At 40.2% G+C, this 15,516-nt stretch overlaps 2 protein-coding genes across 3 annotated transcripts in view; both read left to right on the top strand.

Moving 5' to 3' along the window:
* LOC118113339 (B-cell receptor CD22) overlaps positions 1 to 15,516 on the top strand; it is a 1,629,935-nt gene that overhangs the window by 1,454,505 nt on the left and 159,914 nt on the right. The window lies entirely within an intron of this gene.
* Positions 997 to 10,932, top strand: sh3d21 (SH3 domain containing 21). Of its 2 annotated transcripts, none has more exons than XM_035163044.2 (17): positions 997 to 1,206; positions 1,814 to 1,971; positions 2,064 to 2,121; positions 2,824 to 2,933; positions 3,401 to 3,491; positions 3,566 to 3,624; positions 3,707 to 3,746; positions 4,205 to 4,299; positions 4,608 to 4,709; positions 5,074 to 5,125; positions 6,982 to 7,026; positions 7,120 to 7,237; positions 7,867 to 8,032; positions 8,736 to 8,816; positions 8,955 to 9,151; positions 10,058 to 10,121; positions 10,225 to 10,932. In XM_035163044.2, the coding sequence occupies exons 1-17, from the start codon at positions 1,203 to 1,205 to the stop codon at positions 10,255 to 10,257; spliced, it is 1,473 nt and encodes a 490-aa protein (XP_035018935.1). In that variant the 5' UTR covers positions 997 to 1,202; the 3' UTR covers positions 10,258 to 10,932. The 2 variants fall into 2 exon arrangements, with proteins under 2 accessions (XP_035018935.1, XP_035018934.1); XM_035163043.2 differs by having other exon boundaries at positions 1,001 to 1,206; positions 7,864 to 8,032; positions 10,225 to 10,883.

Genomic DNA, 15,516 nt, shown 5'->3' with positions numbered 1-15,516 from the left:
TCAAGTGGGCAGTGTCCAAATCTGTACCAGCATTTTAATTGTCATAATATACCATGAAGGGGCATTCTACTTCTGCATTGTACTATTTTATTGTATTTAATGAGTACATTTTAGAGTAGTTGAAGTGCACTCTGCAGTGGTGTGATGAAGTTTTTATTATATCTTATATGGCCTCTTGATAAGTCAAATCCATGGACGAAAAAAGGAGAAAAGCTTCTGATTATATAAAAACTAGTTTAACCACACACTGGAAATACAGTGCAGGACAAAAACCATAGAAGACAAAGAGGTCTATTCTTCACTTTACTGAAAACATGATTGACGTAACGTAATATGTCGACATTCATCAGAGAGGATGAATGAGGAAGTACGTGAGCAGTCGATCTCCATATCTGATGACCAACACATTGCAGTGTAACTTTAGTCAGGAAAGAGTGTTAGCTGTTACAACCACAGCCTCTATGTGCATTATAATGGAAAATAAGAAAAACATAAACACACACCAAAGAAATGGGCAAATTACAATTTATTGGAGAGGAAATGTCTTTTGGTTTGTGAAATTCAGTGCATACCGCAGTTCTGCTTTCTATAAATGGCCAGCCACTTCACCTTAAGGGCAGCACATAAAGACGACAGCAGAGGCACACACTCGAACAAACTCCTTCCAATAAACATAAATAAGGTACTAAAACGTAGAGTTATATGAAATCTGTAGCTTTTTCATGCCAGAGTGAGAAGAGTAAATAAAAGAGTACAAAAGACCTGGATTGTGTGAAGTGTCATTGTTCGGCTTGTGAATGCTGACGTTTGTGTTCTTTTATTGTTTTGCTACTGCAGAGGAACTATAGTCATGCTCCTTTTTAAGTCCCACTTACAAACCTGTCTTACCTGTTTCTCTGTCTTTCTCTCTTTCTGTCTCTCTCTCTCTCTCTCTCTCTCTCTCTCTCTCTCTCTCTCTCTCTCTCTCTCTCTCTGCGGTGTGACCCTTCCTACTCCTTGCTGTTGACTTGCCATGACTAGCCTCAGGAAAAGTTGCTCAATGTTAATGTTTGACAAGTAGGAAGAAGGGCCTTGGCTGTCGTATCTCTCGGTGTGAGACAACACAACCAAACTCTTCAGTTCTCCTTCGACTTAAAGAATTTATAGCTGCTTTGTGAAGGAATTAAGTTTTCAGATTAGACGAAGAACAAAAGAAATATACCATGGGTGAGTCTGCATTTTCACGTTTTCTCTTGTGCACATGGAATTTCTTTCTAAACGTTTGACTTAGCTTCACAGTTTGTTGGAATTAGAGGATAAAACACAGAAAACAGCAACATTGAAGTTAATCTGTGTGTTCGTAAAATGCTGTTGACTTGATTAAACTACTTCGATTTGACATACAAATAAGAATGAAGTAGAAGAGTAGGAATACCACTGAATAGCAGCTTGACATAGATTGATTGTATGCATGTGTTTGCTGAGAAATGTTAATTACTGGAAGCAAATATTGTCTCCATCCAGAGATCTTTTCATGTCAGTACTTGTTGGACACTTAACTGCTGTTTTGGCGTCTTTTTGTTCTTTAAAGTTCACTAATGCTGCAGAGGAATAGTGGAATGGAAGACACATACGTCTACTTATAGAAAGAATGATTAGCCACAAAAGAAAAAATGTACGTTTTATCTGCAATAATCAACATTCACTCGAAGCCTGTATCCCTTGGCGAGCTTCCGATGCTTTGGAAATGTCAGGCCACATCAACTTGGGACGCAAGTAGCCAGCCTTTGTGCAATGAATCAAATTTTCTGCCCCATTTACTGCTCTACTGTAGAGGTGCTGGTGCTGATAGACTTCGAAGGCACCATGGGAGACGAGATCACAATGAGGGCAGGAGATGTGGTCAAGAACGTCACCAAGGCCAGCGAGGAGGGATGGCTGGAGGGGGAGCTGCGAGGAAAGCGGGGCATCTTCCCTGCTAACTTTGTCAAGGTGCGTTAACACAGCATTGTACTGTAACTGTACTGTGTGTCTGTGTTTATCCACATGTTACAATATGCCTCGTTTTGGTTTTTTCGTTACAGGAGGTGCCAATCTATTTGATAGGTGACAGCAAGAGGGAACCACGAAGCCTTAGACAAAGTACGATGCTAAGTCTTAATTCTAAGCACTCTTTACTTTCTTCACTGTTATCAGCTTATAAAGCAGAAAGTAGCTATACACACACTTTGACCAGAAAAGGTGAAGGGCTTGTCGGCTGATATCTTTTTTACTAACAATGAGGCAATACTTCAAAATATAAAATCTTTATCAAAAAACAAATACTAGTAATCCACAATGGTGTAACCCTCTATATCATTTTATTGGGAGATGTATTAATTCTAGCCAGAGTAATATTGTTTATTTGCATGCTGATATTTGGGAGAAAATCTTATGACAAGTAAAAGTAATCAAGGCTTGATATTTGGCAGTTTAATCATAAATACAATAAATACAACCACATTTCAAATATATTTCTGTTTTAACTGGTCTAAAATCACAAGCGTTTAACATGGGGGTCAGTGTGGTTCATGCACTAAGACACTATAGCAAGTAGGCAGACTGTAAATATAAGTTAACCACATCCTCACCACACAAAGCCTAATTATAATGTGTGAAAATAGAGTGAATCGTGACAAACACAGGGCCTTTGAGGGATTAGACTTGATAGAAGTGTCAATAAACACTGAGTGCTTTGATTTCTATCCTGCTGAGACTTGACTACGCTCTATCATCAGCATTACCAGAAGATTATGAACTTTACTTGTGCCTATTGATGGGGCTGGTGTTTCTTTGTATTTCCAGCAAAGAAGACAAAACAGACGAGGAAATGCGAGGCAGTGTTTGCCTACAGCGCCGTCAATGAAGATGAGCTGGAGCTGGTTGTTGGCGAGACCATTGAGGTCATAAAAGAGGTAGAGTCGCTTATCGCTGCTCATTCTTTCATATTTGAACTCAAAGAACCGAACAGTGACTCAGCACTGCTCTGCTAACGAGTCGCAGCAGCAGACTGTAGATTCGCCCGAAGCAAAGGGATTTTTCTTGATGGCTCCTGAAGCTGCTCAATGGCCAAAACCTGACTATTATATGTAAATTGGGGTGTAGGTGTTTTCACAGCCAGGCTTCCCTGAGTAAATAACGAGCGTTTTACAAATAATCTTGGGTACAACACTCTCTTTGTATTTATCCACCAGGCTCACAAAATGTTCTCAGACAAACTAGAAGTTTACGTGTTCAAGTAATCAGAGATCTAACAAATTGATTGTAATCTCTGGAATGTATACGGGATGACAGTGTTTTGTGTAACAAACGATGCTTATTTTGTCTTTAAAACTCTCATTTATCTTCTTTCTATCTCCCTCTGATATGTTCTACATGACAGATTGAAGATGGATGGTGGATGGGGCTAAAAAACGGCAAAGTGGGAGCATTTCCTTCAAATTTTGTCAAAGAAATCTTTGTTTCCCCTAAAGGTTGGTAAAGCTTAAGCATTTAATCTAAATATAAAAAACTGCTTAATTCATCATTATCTCTACTCCTTTTGCAGAAGCCAAGCACGAGGGGAAGTCAAGACCCAAACTCACAGATGCAGTGTTCACTAAGGAGGTATGTACCGCAGACATGACTTTCCAGAAAGACATATGAAACCAATTCCCTTCTACTTAATTTTGTTTTTCTCCCCATGAAGATAACTCAAAAAGCAAGTCTGAGGAAGAAAGGGAAAAAAGGTAAATGAAATGAAATGAAAATTACACATGAATACAAATAGTCTTATAGAAGAGTTAAGAACTAAACTAACCCAAACACCCCGGAGATGTTCTCGTTAGACATTGTTTCTAATTTTCTAATTAGAGGCAACCAAACAGGTTTATTTATTTCCTGACACGTCAACATGATACTCGTGGTATTTTCCACACTTTTAGCTGAATGGTAATGGGTGGAGTAAATACTTCAAGTACAAGTAACCAGTCTTGATTAATCACTGCAGAGAAGATTCAGGTATCCGTCAACGATCAGTGGTTTAAAACCTTTATCTCCAGTTCATCACAACCTCTTCCAACTTCTTCTATTTGTTAGTCATGTGACGGTTGCATACAAGGCTGATAAGATTAGCCATCATCGGTGAAGTCTTCTTTTCACATCACACATTACTAAACATGTTATCTCTTCTACTGTGTCTCCTCAGTGGTTGAGTGCTGCCAAGCCATGTTTGACTACAAGGCCAAAGCAGAGGATGAGTTGGATCTGAAAAAGGGAGAAATTGTCGTGCTGCTGAGGAAGGTTCGAGCACATTTGTTTTTTTTGACCTGTCATGTTTTTTCTCATGACGTCATGCTCTTGACAACCTCAGACTCCTCCAGGTGCGACTTCTTTTCTTCCAAAAGCAGCTGCAGGTGTGTCATGTCATTTTCAATCCGGCTAAAGGTCACGAAAAAGAAACATCTCTGAGATGGCTTCCTCGACAAATTGATAACAAAGCAGCCATGTTTCGCTTGACCGTGTGCTAACCTCTTGTGCAGACATTTCACGTCCCAAAGGACAGTGGTTTGTTTGAGTTTCTAATGTGACTCTTTAATCTCCATCTGAAGGAAACAGAAGATGAAGGCTGGTGGGAGGGAGAGATAAACGGACGCCATGGCCTCTTCCCTGATAACTTTGTCATGGTGATACCGCCAATGGACATTCTGAAAGTGAGTGAATCAGGCACCATTTGAAATCGGACTGTCGATGTGTTCAGAGGTTCCAGACTGAGGCAGCTTGCTGCTATTTATAATAACATTTGAGCTGGACTTCTCTTTAATTATTTTTGAAAAGTGTTAGTACTGCAAAGTAGCTAATGTGTGTTTATCTTCAGCTGAGAGACAGCTGACTTCAGCTACTTGTTTACTCTGCAGCCAGTTCACAGTGACTCAGGCTTCTCTTAAACATCCTCTGTTTTGGAATTACTCACTGAAAATTCCCGCAGTGGAAAGAGAGCATAGAATAGAGATGCATTTAATGCACGAGGGAGCAAACTCGCCAGCCTGTTGAGTTTTTCCATTTCTGCTCCTCTAGTCTGGGACCACAAGCCAACCGCCTGCACGCAGCATCAACAAGAAACTCGCAGGTAAGAGGAACGGTGTTATTGATCAAACACAGCAGCACGGAAACATATGCTGGGTGAGGCCTCGTGTTTTAGAGGTTCTCTTCTGACTCATGATTTCTGGCTGTGGTGCTGTTTTACCTGCCAGTGTTCAGTGATGGCCTGTTGTTCTCGTAGATCGAGAAATTGGCAGCATTACTGGTTGAGCACTTTTTGGCACATGGTATAAAATTGGTCCCCTGATCAATGTCATGATTTTAAAGTGTTACTGAAGCAACTTCAAGCATTTACAGTATATTACATATTAATCCTTTACATTGGTTAATTATTCTTTTTATTTGTTATTTTCTTGTGTGCTTACTGAATCAACACACAATTTGAAAACATAATTTTACACCAGGATCCACAGAACAAATCAGAACAACAATTTGGCCTAAATACTTTTCACACGGTTATTACCAACTTTGAATAAATATATTTTTTGGTTCAGTAACTTAAAAAAGACAGACCACACATTAACAGCTTATGAAACAAGAATATGTATGTATGTATATGTAATATGCACAAAGCAGGATGTGGGTTACGGTTCGCGCTTCAGCTGAGGCGTGCTGTCAGTTTTGCAAATTAAGCAACATTTTTGTACCAAAAAGCAACAACAAAAATGTCTCTTGGCTGAAAATTCAAAATGCAAACTCATGAAAACATTTGTGGTTAAACAGGCAAAAAATGTGCTATGGCCCAAACCAGAGCTGCCACCTGAAATAACTGTATTGCCACTGCTCCTTACAGCATTTCATTTCCACACAGTATCACTCATTCTCAATCATTCTCACAGGAAGTCTCAGACTATAGTGAAACAGGGGGATGGTTAGTCTGGTCATGTGGCACAGTTAAAGAGTCTTGGAGGAAACAAGGGGGTGGAGGTGTGGTGGGGTGGGTGGGGGTGGCGGCGGAGGAGAGCTCTGTCGCAGAGATTTTCACAACCAACACAAGAAGCAGCACTTGAGCTACTAGTGCTGTGTGGACTGTTTGTTGAGAGGGAATGTTACACAATGCTTTGAACAGTCAAGGTAGGCGTCTCATGTTCTCATTTGGTCCGTTATTGCTCCCCGAGTCCGGTGACTCGTTTTCTTCAGGACGCTGCTTCCGAGCAGTTTCACTTCTTAGATTTGTATTTATTTAGCAGGACTGTAAACGGGTTCCTCGACCTTATCTGTGATCAAGTACTTGACCTGCATGGAAAACAGGGATGTCTCAGTTCACCGAGGCTTCATAATTTAAGCATCTGTTCTCTCAGTCTCCAAAGCAAACTGTCTCATGAGCTGTGTTATTGTGAGCGCCGGTCCCTGGTGAATTTGTTGAGCCCTTCAGGAAACTGTTACTACAGATGTACTGGATACAGCTGACCTACTCTGCTGCAGTGATCTTGGCTTCCCCTTGCAAATGCTCTTAAACTAGATTACAATTTAATCAAAAGACCATTAGCAAATAACATCAATGAAAACTATAATACAGTTAAAGGAGTGGCGAAGTCAACGTACGCAGAATGGATAGAGGGGGGGTCCCTGTGTCCACTCAGCACAGGACTTTAAGCTAACTTTAATTATCGAAGACAAATTTGCTGAGCATGCATGTTCTTTAATAGCAACAACCTGCTCTGTATTCAAATTGATGACAAGCAAGGGCAGCAGGGAAATGTCCAGCAGACTGAGGGGACCATGAAAGTGTCTGCTTAAGGAGACGTTTTCCAGATGGCTGATGGACTCAAAGTGACAATATCTGTCTTATGAAATCCCAGTCACTGCTCCATTGTGTGTGAGGTGAATACTAAACGCAACTATTTGTGCTTTGAGGTAATTCACTGTTTCATTTTTTTCCAGGGAAGGCATCAGCGATGGAGAAAGTTGGTCCAGCGAAGACAAACGGTATAAACGCCAATGACTTCCATTGTAAAATTACTGGGATATCTTCCATCTAAAAATAATGTTGTGGAATCATTTGATGACGTTGCTTCACAGATGATAAACCAGAGACCAAGGACCTGAGAAGCAATCCTCCCACCAAAGTCAAGTTGCCATCCATCAACAAGCCCAGTCCACCTCCAGTCAAAGACAAACCCGTCAAGGTTTCACCCAAGTGAGTGCTGTCAAACTATTACGATGTTCTCCTGAACTACTAATCTGCACACACAACCACCGAGAACTTCCTGGGTAATTACGTCCCGCTCCAATTCAGTGACATGAATAGTGATTCATCTGCAACCTTTCCAAAGCTAAAAGCCTTTGGAAAATGTCAGGAACACTTTCTCCTCTTTGGTCTGGCACCGGCCACTGGAGCCTTTAGATGTTCAAGGTTTTGGTCGCCGCCACCAGTTGCCATGGTGTCCTTAAAGAAGAATGCCAGGATGCCCGACCTTTAACGGCTCAGTGGAAACTCTAGGATGAGTCAGATTCGGGCCTAAACACACGAGAGCGGCCTATTTCCTGTTTCCTGAGCAAAACACACACACACACAAACACACACAACTGAGAAAACATGGGGGGAGCTGCCATCATTTCATGTGTGCTGTGAATGTGAAACATATGTCAGGGCATATTAAGGCATACAGACTTCAATACTTCAGCTGCCATGTTTGGCACCTGCAACTCAGTTAAAAAAATTTTTTTCCTCCTTGAAAATGTGAACCACAGTCTGTGTACAGCAGTAGAACATCTCTCAAAGGTTGGTATTTAAATCTCAGAAAATTGTACTCTTCTTTTCAGTAGAACAAATGGCCATGTGGCTCCCCTTTCACCAAAACCAGCAGAGGAGAAAGAAACCAACCAGTTTGAAGGATTGGATGTGCAGACCGATAAGCTGAGCCACCCAACGGCAAACAGAGCCAAGCCCCCTCAGAGGAGACCCCCGACGGGCCAGGTCACAACCACACAAGTACGTCCAGTTTAGTGACATCATTTATTGATTACTACATTTGCTAATGTGCAAACAAACTGTTGACCTTTGCAACCTGAGATTATCAATGCAATAATGAGGCCTCTCTCAACTTCATCTTCTGCAAAGCTTTCTGGGTAAATGCACATCATGTGGTTTCTTTGAAAAGGTCCAGAAAACATTTTTGGCACATTTTAGTTGCCTGATGGTTCTGTCCACACGGAGCAAAGTTTCCTCGTCAGGTTATTTCTAGTCAAACAAAATGTGTTTTCCAAACTATGTCAAAGGTGTTAAATGTGTTCTAGACTATACTCATTTCCTTGACTCGCCCATTCTGCACTACGGTTCAGCAGCCATGCAAGCAAGGTTATCGTAAAAAAGGAAGAGATAAGAAATCCTGCACTCGCCCTTTTAGTAGATCAGACTGCAACACAGCCAAGAGATTTGTTTGAGCAAGAGAAAAGGCAATAGACACACCCCAGGTTCTCATGAGCTGCCAACATTCCAATTTTATAATGATGGCAACAAGTTTGGGCCTGATTTCCAGGCTATCAAAAGTCGTTCTGGGGAATAAAGACATTTAAGAATCCTTTTATGGTTTGTACTTTTATACCCAAAGGATAGTTAAATTGGTATAAAACTGAACTGGCGTAGTTTGGAATGGAGAAATGTCATTAAAGTTGCTGTGTATCGTCTTCCACAGACTCAGGGTGCCACTGACCAGACAGACTCAGAACAGCTGCCAAAAAAGTTCCAACCAGAGAAATTACCTGGCTTGCAAAAGGTGTGTGATGGACTGATTTCTGAGTGCACTGCAGTACATGTGTTTTTATCTTATTTTAATATTTAACACTGGTTCAGAAAGTATGATCATTGTTCAAGTTCCTTGATCTGTGCAACATCTTGCAAATATTTATTGCAGGGTACGGAAAATCTCCTGCCATCACCTGCAAAGCCTGAGACTCGACCCAAGACACCGACTACTGCTCGACCAGCACCACCCAAAGTAGTCGTGGACAGCAAAACTGTGACCCATAAAGAAAAGCCAACGGTGGAAAGCCTGGATGCCGAGATCAGAGAGCTGAGGGTGGCTCTGGAGCTGCTGCAGACACGACACGAGTAAGTGAACACTCATCTGGAATGTGGGCATATGAGAAACCCGAGCCTCAAGGTATTATTTATACCAATACAGTTGGATTTATGATGTTTGTGGACACACAGGAAGTTACCAATCAAAACCATCCAGAAAAACTGGACTCAACAATGTTGCATCTTTGCAATCTCTTGTCTCTTTGACTGCTTTGATATGAAACTAAACAAAGGCCTGGTTGGATGGTAGGAGCCATGATATGTGCCACTGTAGACACACAACTTCCATTTGGAGCTCTCAACATGTGATTTTAAGCAGAATAGCTTGAATCTACAGGGTCAAGTATTATGAAAAACCTTATTTGTTTTTATTAAAAGCATGTTATATCAGTTTAACTGGGGCACACAGTTTAACTCAGGCACACACAGTTAGCGGGACCATAGTTTCAGACTGACAACCACAGATTTTATCACATTTCTCTAACAACTGCCAACTTCCATAAGCCCAAGAACACACAGTATGAAACATTTGGATATTAATTATATGTTAACATGCTTTACATGCTTTTTACATGATGTCAGCCACAGTTCTCAAAGATGCTTCAAATATTTTGACAAGCTAGTTTTAAGACAATACTGCATTCCTCAGAGTGATAGCAGGTTGTGTATAATTTTTTGAGGTGGACTGTAAAAGTCAAACAGTCATATATTAGAAATGACACTTAACAGTGCATTAATTTTTAGACTATTAAACAAATGTATTTTTTAACTGCAGGGCATTTATAGTATTAAAGATCTACTACAAACTAAATTACTTCAAAAGTCTTTGTATGGATATTTATTCATTTGACTCAACTAGCAGTGAACAGTGTGGTTGACCCATTTAGACACGAGTGTCTACAGACTCTTTTTTTCATCTCTGCCTCTTTTGATCAGGCAAGACATGCAGGAAGTGAAAGAAGAACTGCGGAAAGAGAGAAGCAAACAACTGACGATGCAGGTAGGTGAAGCATGTCTTGAGTTTTGCACGCATTCTTACTGCCTGCAGAATACAGAATTCATGACTGAAATTTTTCATTGTTTAAAATGTCTTTTCTAAACAGGAGGAAGTGAACAGTTTGAAGATGAAGCATTAACTACACACACTGTGACTGGGCAGGCTGTCTGACACTGTTTCGTACAGGCCCTCGAACTGCTAATTAAAACAAGTTGAGCAGTTTTCTGACGTGGAGCTGAGAGAAAGAAGACGAGTGAGCTCCTCCACTAAACCAGGGCTACATTAGAAAGTATATTTGGACATAGGATAAAGATCCTGGACCGGACCGGACAAACTTGATCGTCCAAAAGACTTTTAAATTATATGCAGAGCTGTTCAAGTTATTTGAATGCTGGAAATGAGAAACATTGGTGTAAAGTGGGTTATGCTTGGTTGCAAATTAATGTTTTACATTGTTATATTACAACTGTCACCTCTATCACATTCCTAGGTGTTACTGTACTTTTCACATTTTACATGATACCCCAGCAGAATGTGTAATATATGCGGCTGTAAATAGGAGAAAATATTGTTTTGTCTTTTGCAAAGAAGTAATTTTGAGTCAAGAGCTTTGTCATCTGAATGTTTATAACTGAATTACTACGGTAAAAACTTTGAGGTGAATTTCCACATAAGAATGTAATGCTGCAGAAATCCACTGGGAGGCACTATATGTCAATTCTTCTACATAAAGAGAAGCATTAAAACTTTTCAGTGAATGTTGGATTAATGGAAGTAAACTGGTGCTATTAAATTCACATTAGAAAACCAAAAATAGATTTAATTCTTTGGTATAATCCTGTTGACATTTAGGTTTTGGGAACATGACTTGTTTTAAGGGACAATCTTAAAATACAGAAGGATTCATACAAAGTGTGTGGTGCACTGCTTTACTGCAGTTAAGTGGAAAACGAATTCCATGTAACTCAGAAATACTGACTCACTGAAAATAATGACTCATTGCAATTAATTTGAACATGGTTAAATAAAAAAAAAGAGGAATTCTTTGCAGCATTCATGGAGAGAGCCATTTACCTTAACCACATTTGGATCGCACCGTCTTCAGAATGCGGCAGAGAGATTTGGTTTTGGCTCCGAACGGTGTTAGTAGTGGTGGTGTGTTCCTGTCTAAGCCGAGTAGAGTTGCCCACTATGGAGCACATCTGGACAACATCTGGAGCTCATCAGGGACCCGATGCTCCTGAAACTGCCATGGGAACATACTATTTTAAAAAATGGTGTTGAATAATGGCGATCAAGGGCACATTCCATTTTGGACAAGGGGTGAAATACATGAGGGTAAACAGACAAAGGGTCAGATTATATGGCAGAAATGTCTGAATTAATGACATATATGAAAAATGAATGTTCCTGCAGTAAAGATGCGCAAACACAAGTGGAGATTTTATTTATTTTACTCAACGACCCCAAAAAGCTTCAATAATCTCAGTGATGACGGACGCTGCTAACACTACTGGCACTCTTCTAAATTATAATACACCACTTGTGTGACTAACCTGGAAGAAACGTAGAGCTATCGGCCATAGACAACACAGTTCACTGTTAACATTGGAGAAATTTAAGATAAGTAGGAGGGAACTGCTGGGAGAACTGAAAATGGAGTGTTGAAAAATGCTTTGGAGCTCAGAGGTCAGAGTTAAAATTAGAAATAGTGAAGGAGGAGCTGAACTGAGAAAGAACAGTTCACCACTGTCAAAGAAATCATATGAACGACCTCAGGGGAAACGGTAATAAATCTTCCACATATTAAAAATATAAATCTAATATGGAGCCGTTGACTGAGAGGAAATCATGTGTACCACTTTTAACTGTATTTTGAGAATTACATGCTGTGCTTCCTGTTCTACATTTGACCATTGTAATTAAAGGAGAATAATTTATCTATTTAAAGGAGGTTAAAAAGCATGAACGTAGCTATAGATGTTATTATCTATAAAGTGGTGTTTTCTGGAATTAGCCAAAGAACCACAAATGACAGCCCTACAGTTTGTATCGTGCTCGTCTTTGTGGACATCTTTCCCACGCTGTGGCGCGGCTCAGACTGATAGCTTACCCTAACTGGATTTCCTTCATGTTGATGTTCGCTTCATTTTAATGATGTATTGTCTCATAATTATCATAGGTCTACTGAAAATATTCGATGGTGGGCTCTAGTGAAACATATTTTTGGTTTTGTGATTTCGAGGTAGATGCTGTTCACAAGGGTTCTCAACAAATATAATTACACAGTTACTTGAAAGAGTCTACACCATCAGCGCCACTGATTTCTGGAAGCCTGCGACCACATGAGAGGCTTTTCCAAGACCTCAACAGAGAAGACTTCAGTGTGGGCTCTGTCTGAAAACAGAACGGGCCCCAAGGCAAACCTGAACCCTGTCTGCTCCTCCAGCACAGTGTGAACTTTGAGGAGGACTCTATTCTAGAAGTTCTTGGCTTGCTTTCCTCTCCAACCGAGGCTCTGTACCAGTCGCCTACAAGGATGGACTAGAGATTCAAGCTCCAGGTTGGCCAAAAGAAAGAATGTGGACATGCCAAATCCTGACGAGTATTTTTAGGATATCTCCCTTTAGTACGACTTTAATGAAATGCCAAGAATTCATACTTCCTTAACTTGTAAATCACCAAACCGCTGAAGATTGACTTCTGATAATGTCCAGTATAAACATTCGTCCAATGCGGGTCATTCTTCAATGTTCTGTAAGTCTTTATTGGCAGGGAAAACAATATTCCAGTCATTGAAGTGGAACAAATGTATTATGTGAATACAGATTTGATGTTAGCCATACAAGCCATGACCTCGTCCCTCCCTGCAAGCATGCACCGATGTCAGAACAGCAGTTTCCTCCTCCCCCCAAAACCACATAAGAAACAGCGGCTGACACCAACTATTATGTGGAATCTACAATGTGTGGGCTATTCTAAGACACAGCAGACAAACGAAGAGGACGTACTGTTTGGTGAGCAGCTTCTATCTGTGGGACGGGTACTAGTTTGGCCACCACTAAACAAAGCATTTCCAACCAAGATATAATCCAGCAATAATAATAATAAGGTTATGAATCAGTGTCCAACCAGAGATTATCATCAGCGTATGGATAGAGAAAAGCAAGGTAACCACTGAAGGAAGAAAGACAGATGTAAAAGACAAATAGTAACAAACGTAGGAATCAAACAGAATTTCTCCAAGAAAAATAAAGTGGCTTCAGAAAATGTGAGAATAACTAGTATGAAGCCAATATTAGAAGGAAGTAATCATAATAATGAACTGTGGTCACGGCCACATTGACATTCCTGAAGCCACTGTGCAACATCAGGAGGCTTCATGAGTCAGACACATAAAAAGATGTTGCAAAACCCATGGAGGCCAGCGCACATAATATTCAAACATGCATATCAAGTGTTACTTAAAAGAATCATTGCACAAGCCAAACATCACCAAAAGAAAAGAAAGCCAGTCAGCAAATTCAGCCAGCGGGGGTTAGAGCAGAAAGGTACATGCAGCAGACTCCAACATGCCAAAACTCAGCAGGGTCAAGAGCTTTAAACACACAATCTAACAATAGTTTATAGCCGCCCCAGCAACTCTATGCTCACAATGCCAATGTTGATCCTGATGCTTTGCAGTGTTACTACAGTCACCATCTTAGTTTAGTGTCTTTCCAAACATTTGTTATTTAGCACTGAACACAACCGCTGAGGCTGATGGGACTGACAATTAGTTTGTCGAGTATTTGGTCTTACACCAGAATGTTTTAACTGGTTGATGGCATTAAATAAAGAGTCAGGCGATCCCCAAAGTTACTACAATTCATCCTGCGGGGAACATGAATGTCTACTGTCCAAAACGATGTCGAGACATTTCACTCAGATCCATAAAGATGTCAGCGTGCAACTTGGTGCGAAAAGGAGAATCAAAGGATCACTAAAGTGTTTGGGATCATCTGAATAACCATGAATGTGCGTAGGAAATTTCAATCTCTACGACAATGCTAATCTCGAGAGACCAGAATGGGAAAGGGCCAAAATTTGTTCTATGTTCTGTCTCATTGTATTTATTAGGCTTTTTGTACTATTATTATAATAATAATGTATTTGTTTCATGGGGAGGGTCAAAAATATCTCTACAAAGAGATGTAGGCTTAATAAAAACCACCCATCCAACCATTATCCACTTATAGTTTGTTGCTCATGTTCGTCTGATATGGAAATAACAACATGTCAGGCTTTGAGTCAAAATGGTGAAACAACCAACTGCTAATGTGGCTAAAGTCACCGAGGAGCACATAAAGTAGAGTTGAAGTATCCTCCATGTTACACAGGTGGACATTTAGCACTTAGCTGTGACATGTTGTCCTGGTCCGCTGCTCAGGTGCCCGTCTGAACTCTGACTTCCGGCGTTTGAGGACACCTGAAGATCAACGACCCAAGATGGAGCCGCGACACCGACGAGGAAACCGACGCGAAGACGATTTTTTTAAATTCATAAAACCAACATTGTTGAAGTTTGTCTCGATCAAACTACGAGGGAGAAGATGGGAGCAGCTACAGAGAGAGAGAAGGTGAGGACTGATTCAACTGGCCACGTTTTCTCAAAGGGGGCGACTCACATGCGTAACATTCGGTTCAGAGATGACATTTTACCATCCTACCGCAGTATTAGGGCCAAAATACCAGAATAAAGTCCGAATATAATGAGAGAAAAAGACATAATATAACTAGAAAGTCGTAATATTAGAAGAATAAAGTCGTACTATTATTAGAATAAAGTTGTAATATTATTAGAAAAATGCCTTAATATTACGAGAAAAAAAGCCAGAAATTACTAGCAAAAAGCTATACAGATAACAAAATGTTTGGCTATCCTTCATTTTAGAAGGGGAATATCAGAAGATCAAGCCTGCATTAAAATGAGGAACGTGGAGCATCTTGTTAAGTTATTGGTTCAACAAATATCAAAACACCCCAGCACCACATTATCACAAGTATCAGGACTTTGAAAAGATTGAGCAAGAAATGAGTTCATTCCAAAGAAAGAAGGACACAGACTTGGAGGAAATGCCTTTTTTTGCGGTGGAGGAAATATTTGGTAGTGGTGGAGTGCATCATTGTTTACATCTGTTGTATCCAAAGGGATTTTGTGGTTTCTCAAGAAACAATGAGATTGGTAATCAAGATTTTGGCTCCAGAATGAGTTGAACTCTGGAAAGCTCGAGCTCTCCTTGCTTGTTATTTCAAACTTTTTTTCTCAAATTATTATGACCCTTTTCAAATTAAATTATGAGGTTTTTTATCCTAATTAAATTACAACTTAATTCTTATATTACTATGACTTTAATCT

Source organism: Hippoglossus stenolepis, chromosome 8, assembly GCF_022539355.2.
Source record: "Hippoglossus stenolepis isolate QCI-W04-F060 chromosome 8, HSTE1.2, whole genome shotgun sequence".
NCBI lineage: Eukaryota > Metazoa > Chordata > Actinopteri > Pleuronectiformes > Pleuronectidae > Hippoglossus > Hippoglossus stenolepis.
Note: the sequence above shows the minus strand (reverse complement) of the source record. Positions and strands in the feature narration are given on the sequence as shown.

What these genes read in the sequence shown, in the direction of transcription:
- sh3d21 (XM_035163043.2), top strand. An exon ending in AATTACCTGGCTTGCAAAAG is followed by an intron (nt 8,817 to 8,954) that starts GTGTGTGATGGA and finishes TATTTATTGCAG; the next exon opens with GGTACGGAAAATCTCCTGCC. An exon ending in CTGCTGCAGACACGACACGA is followed by an intron (nt 9,152 to 10,057) that starts GTAAGTGAACAC and finishes TCTTTTGATCAG; the next exon opens with GCAAGACATGCAGGAAGTGA.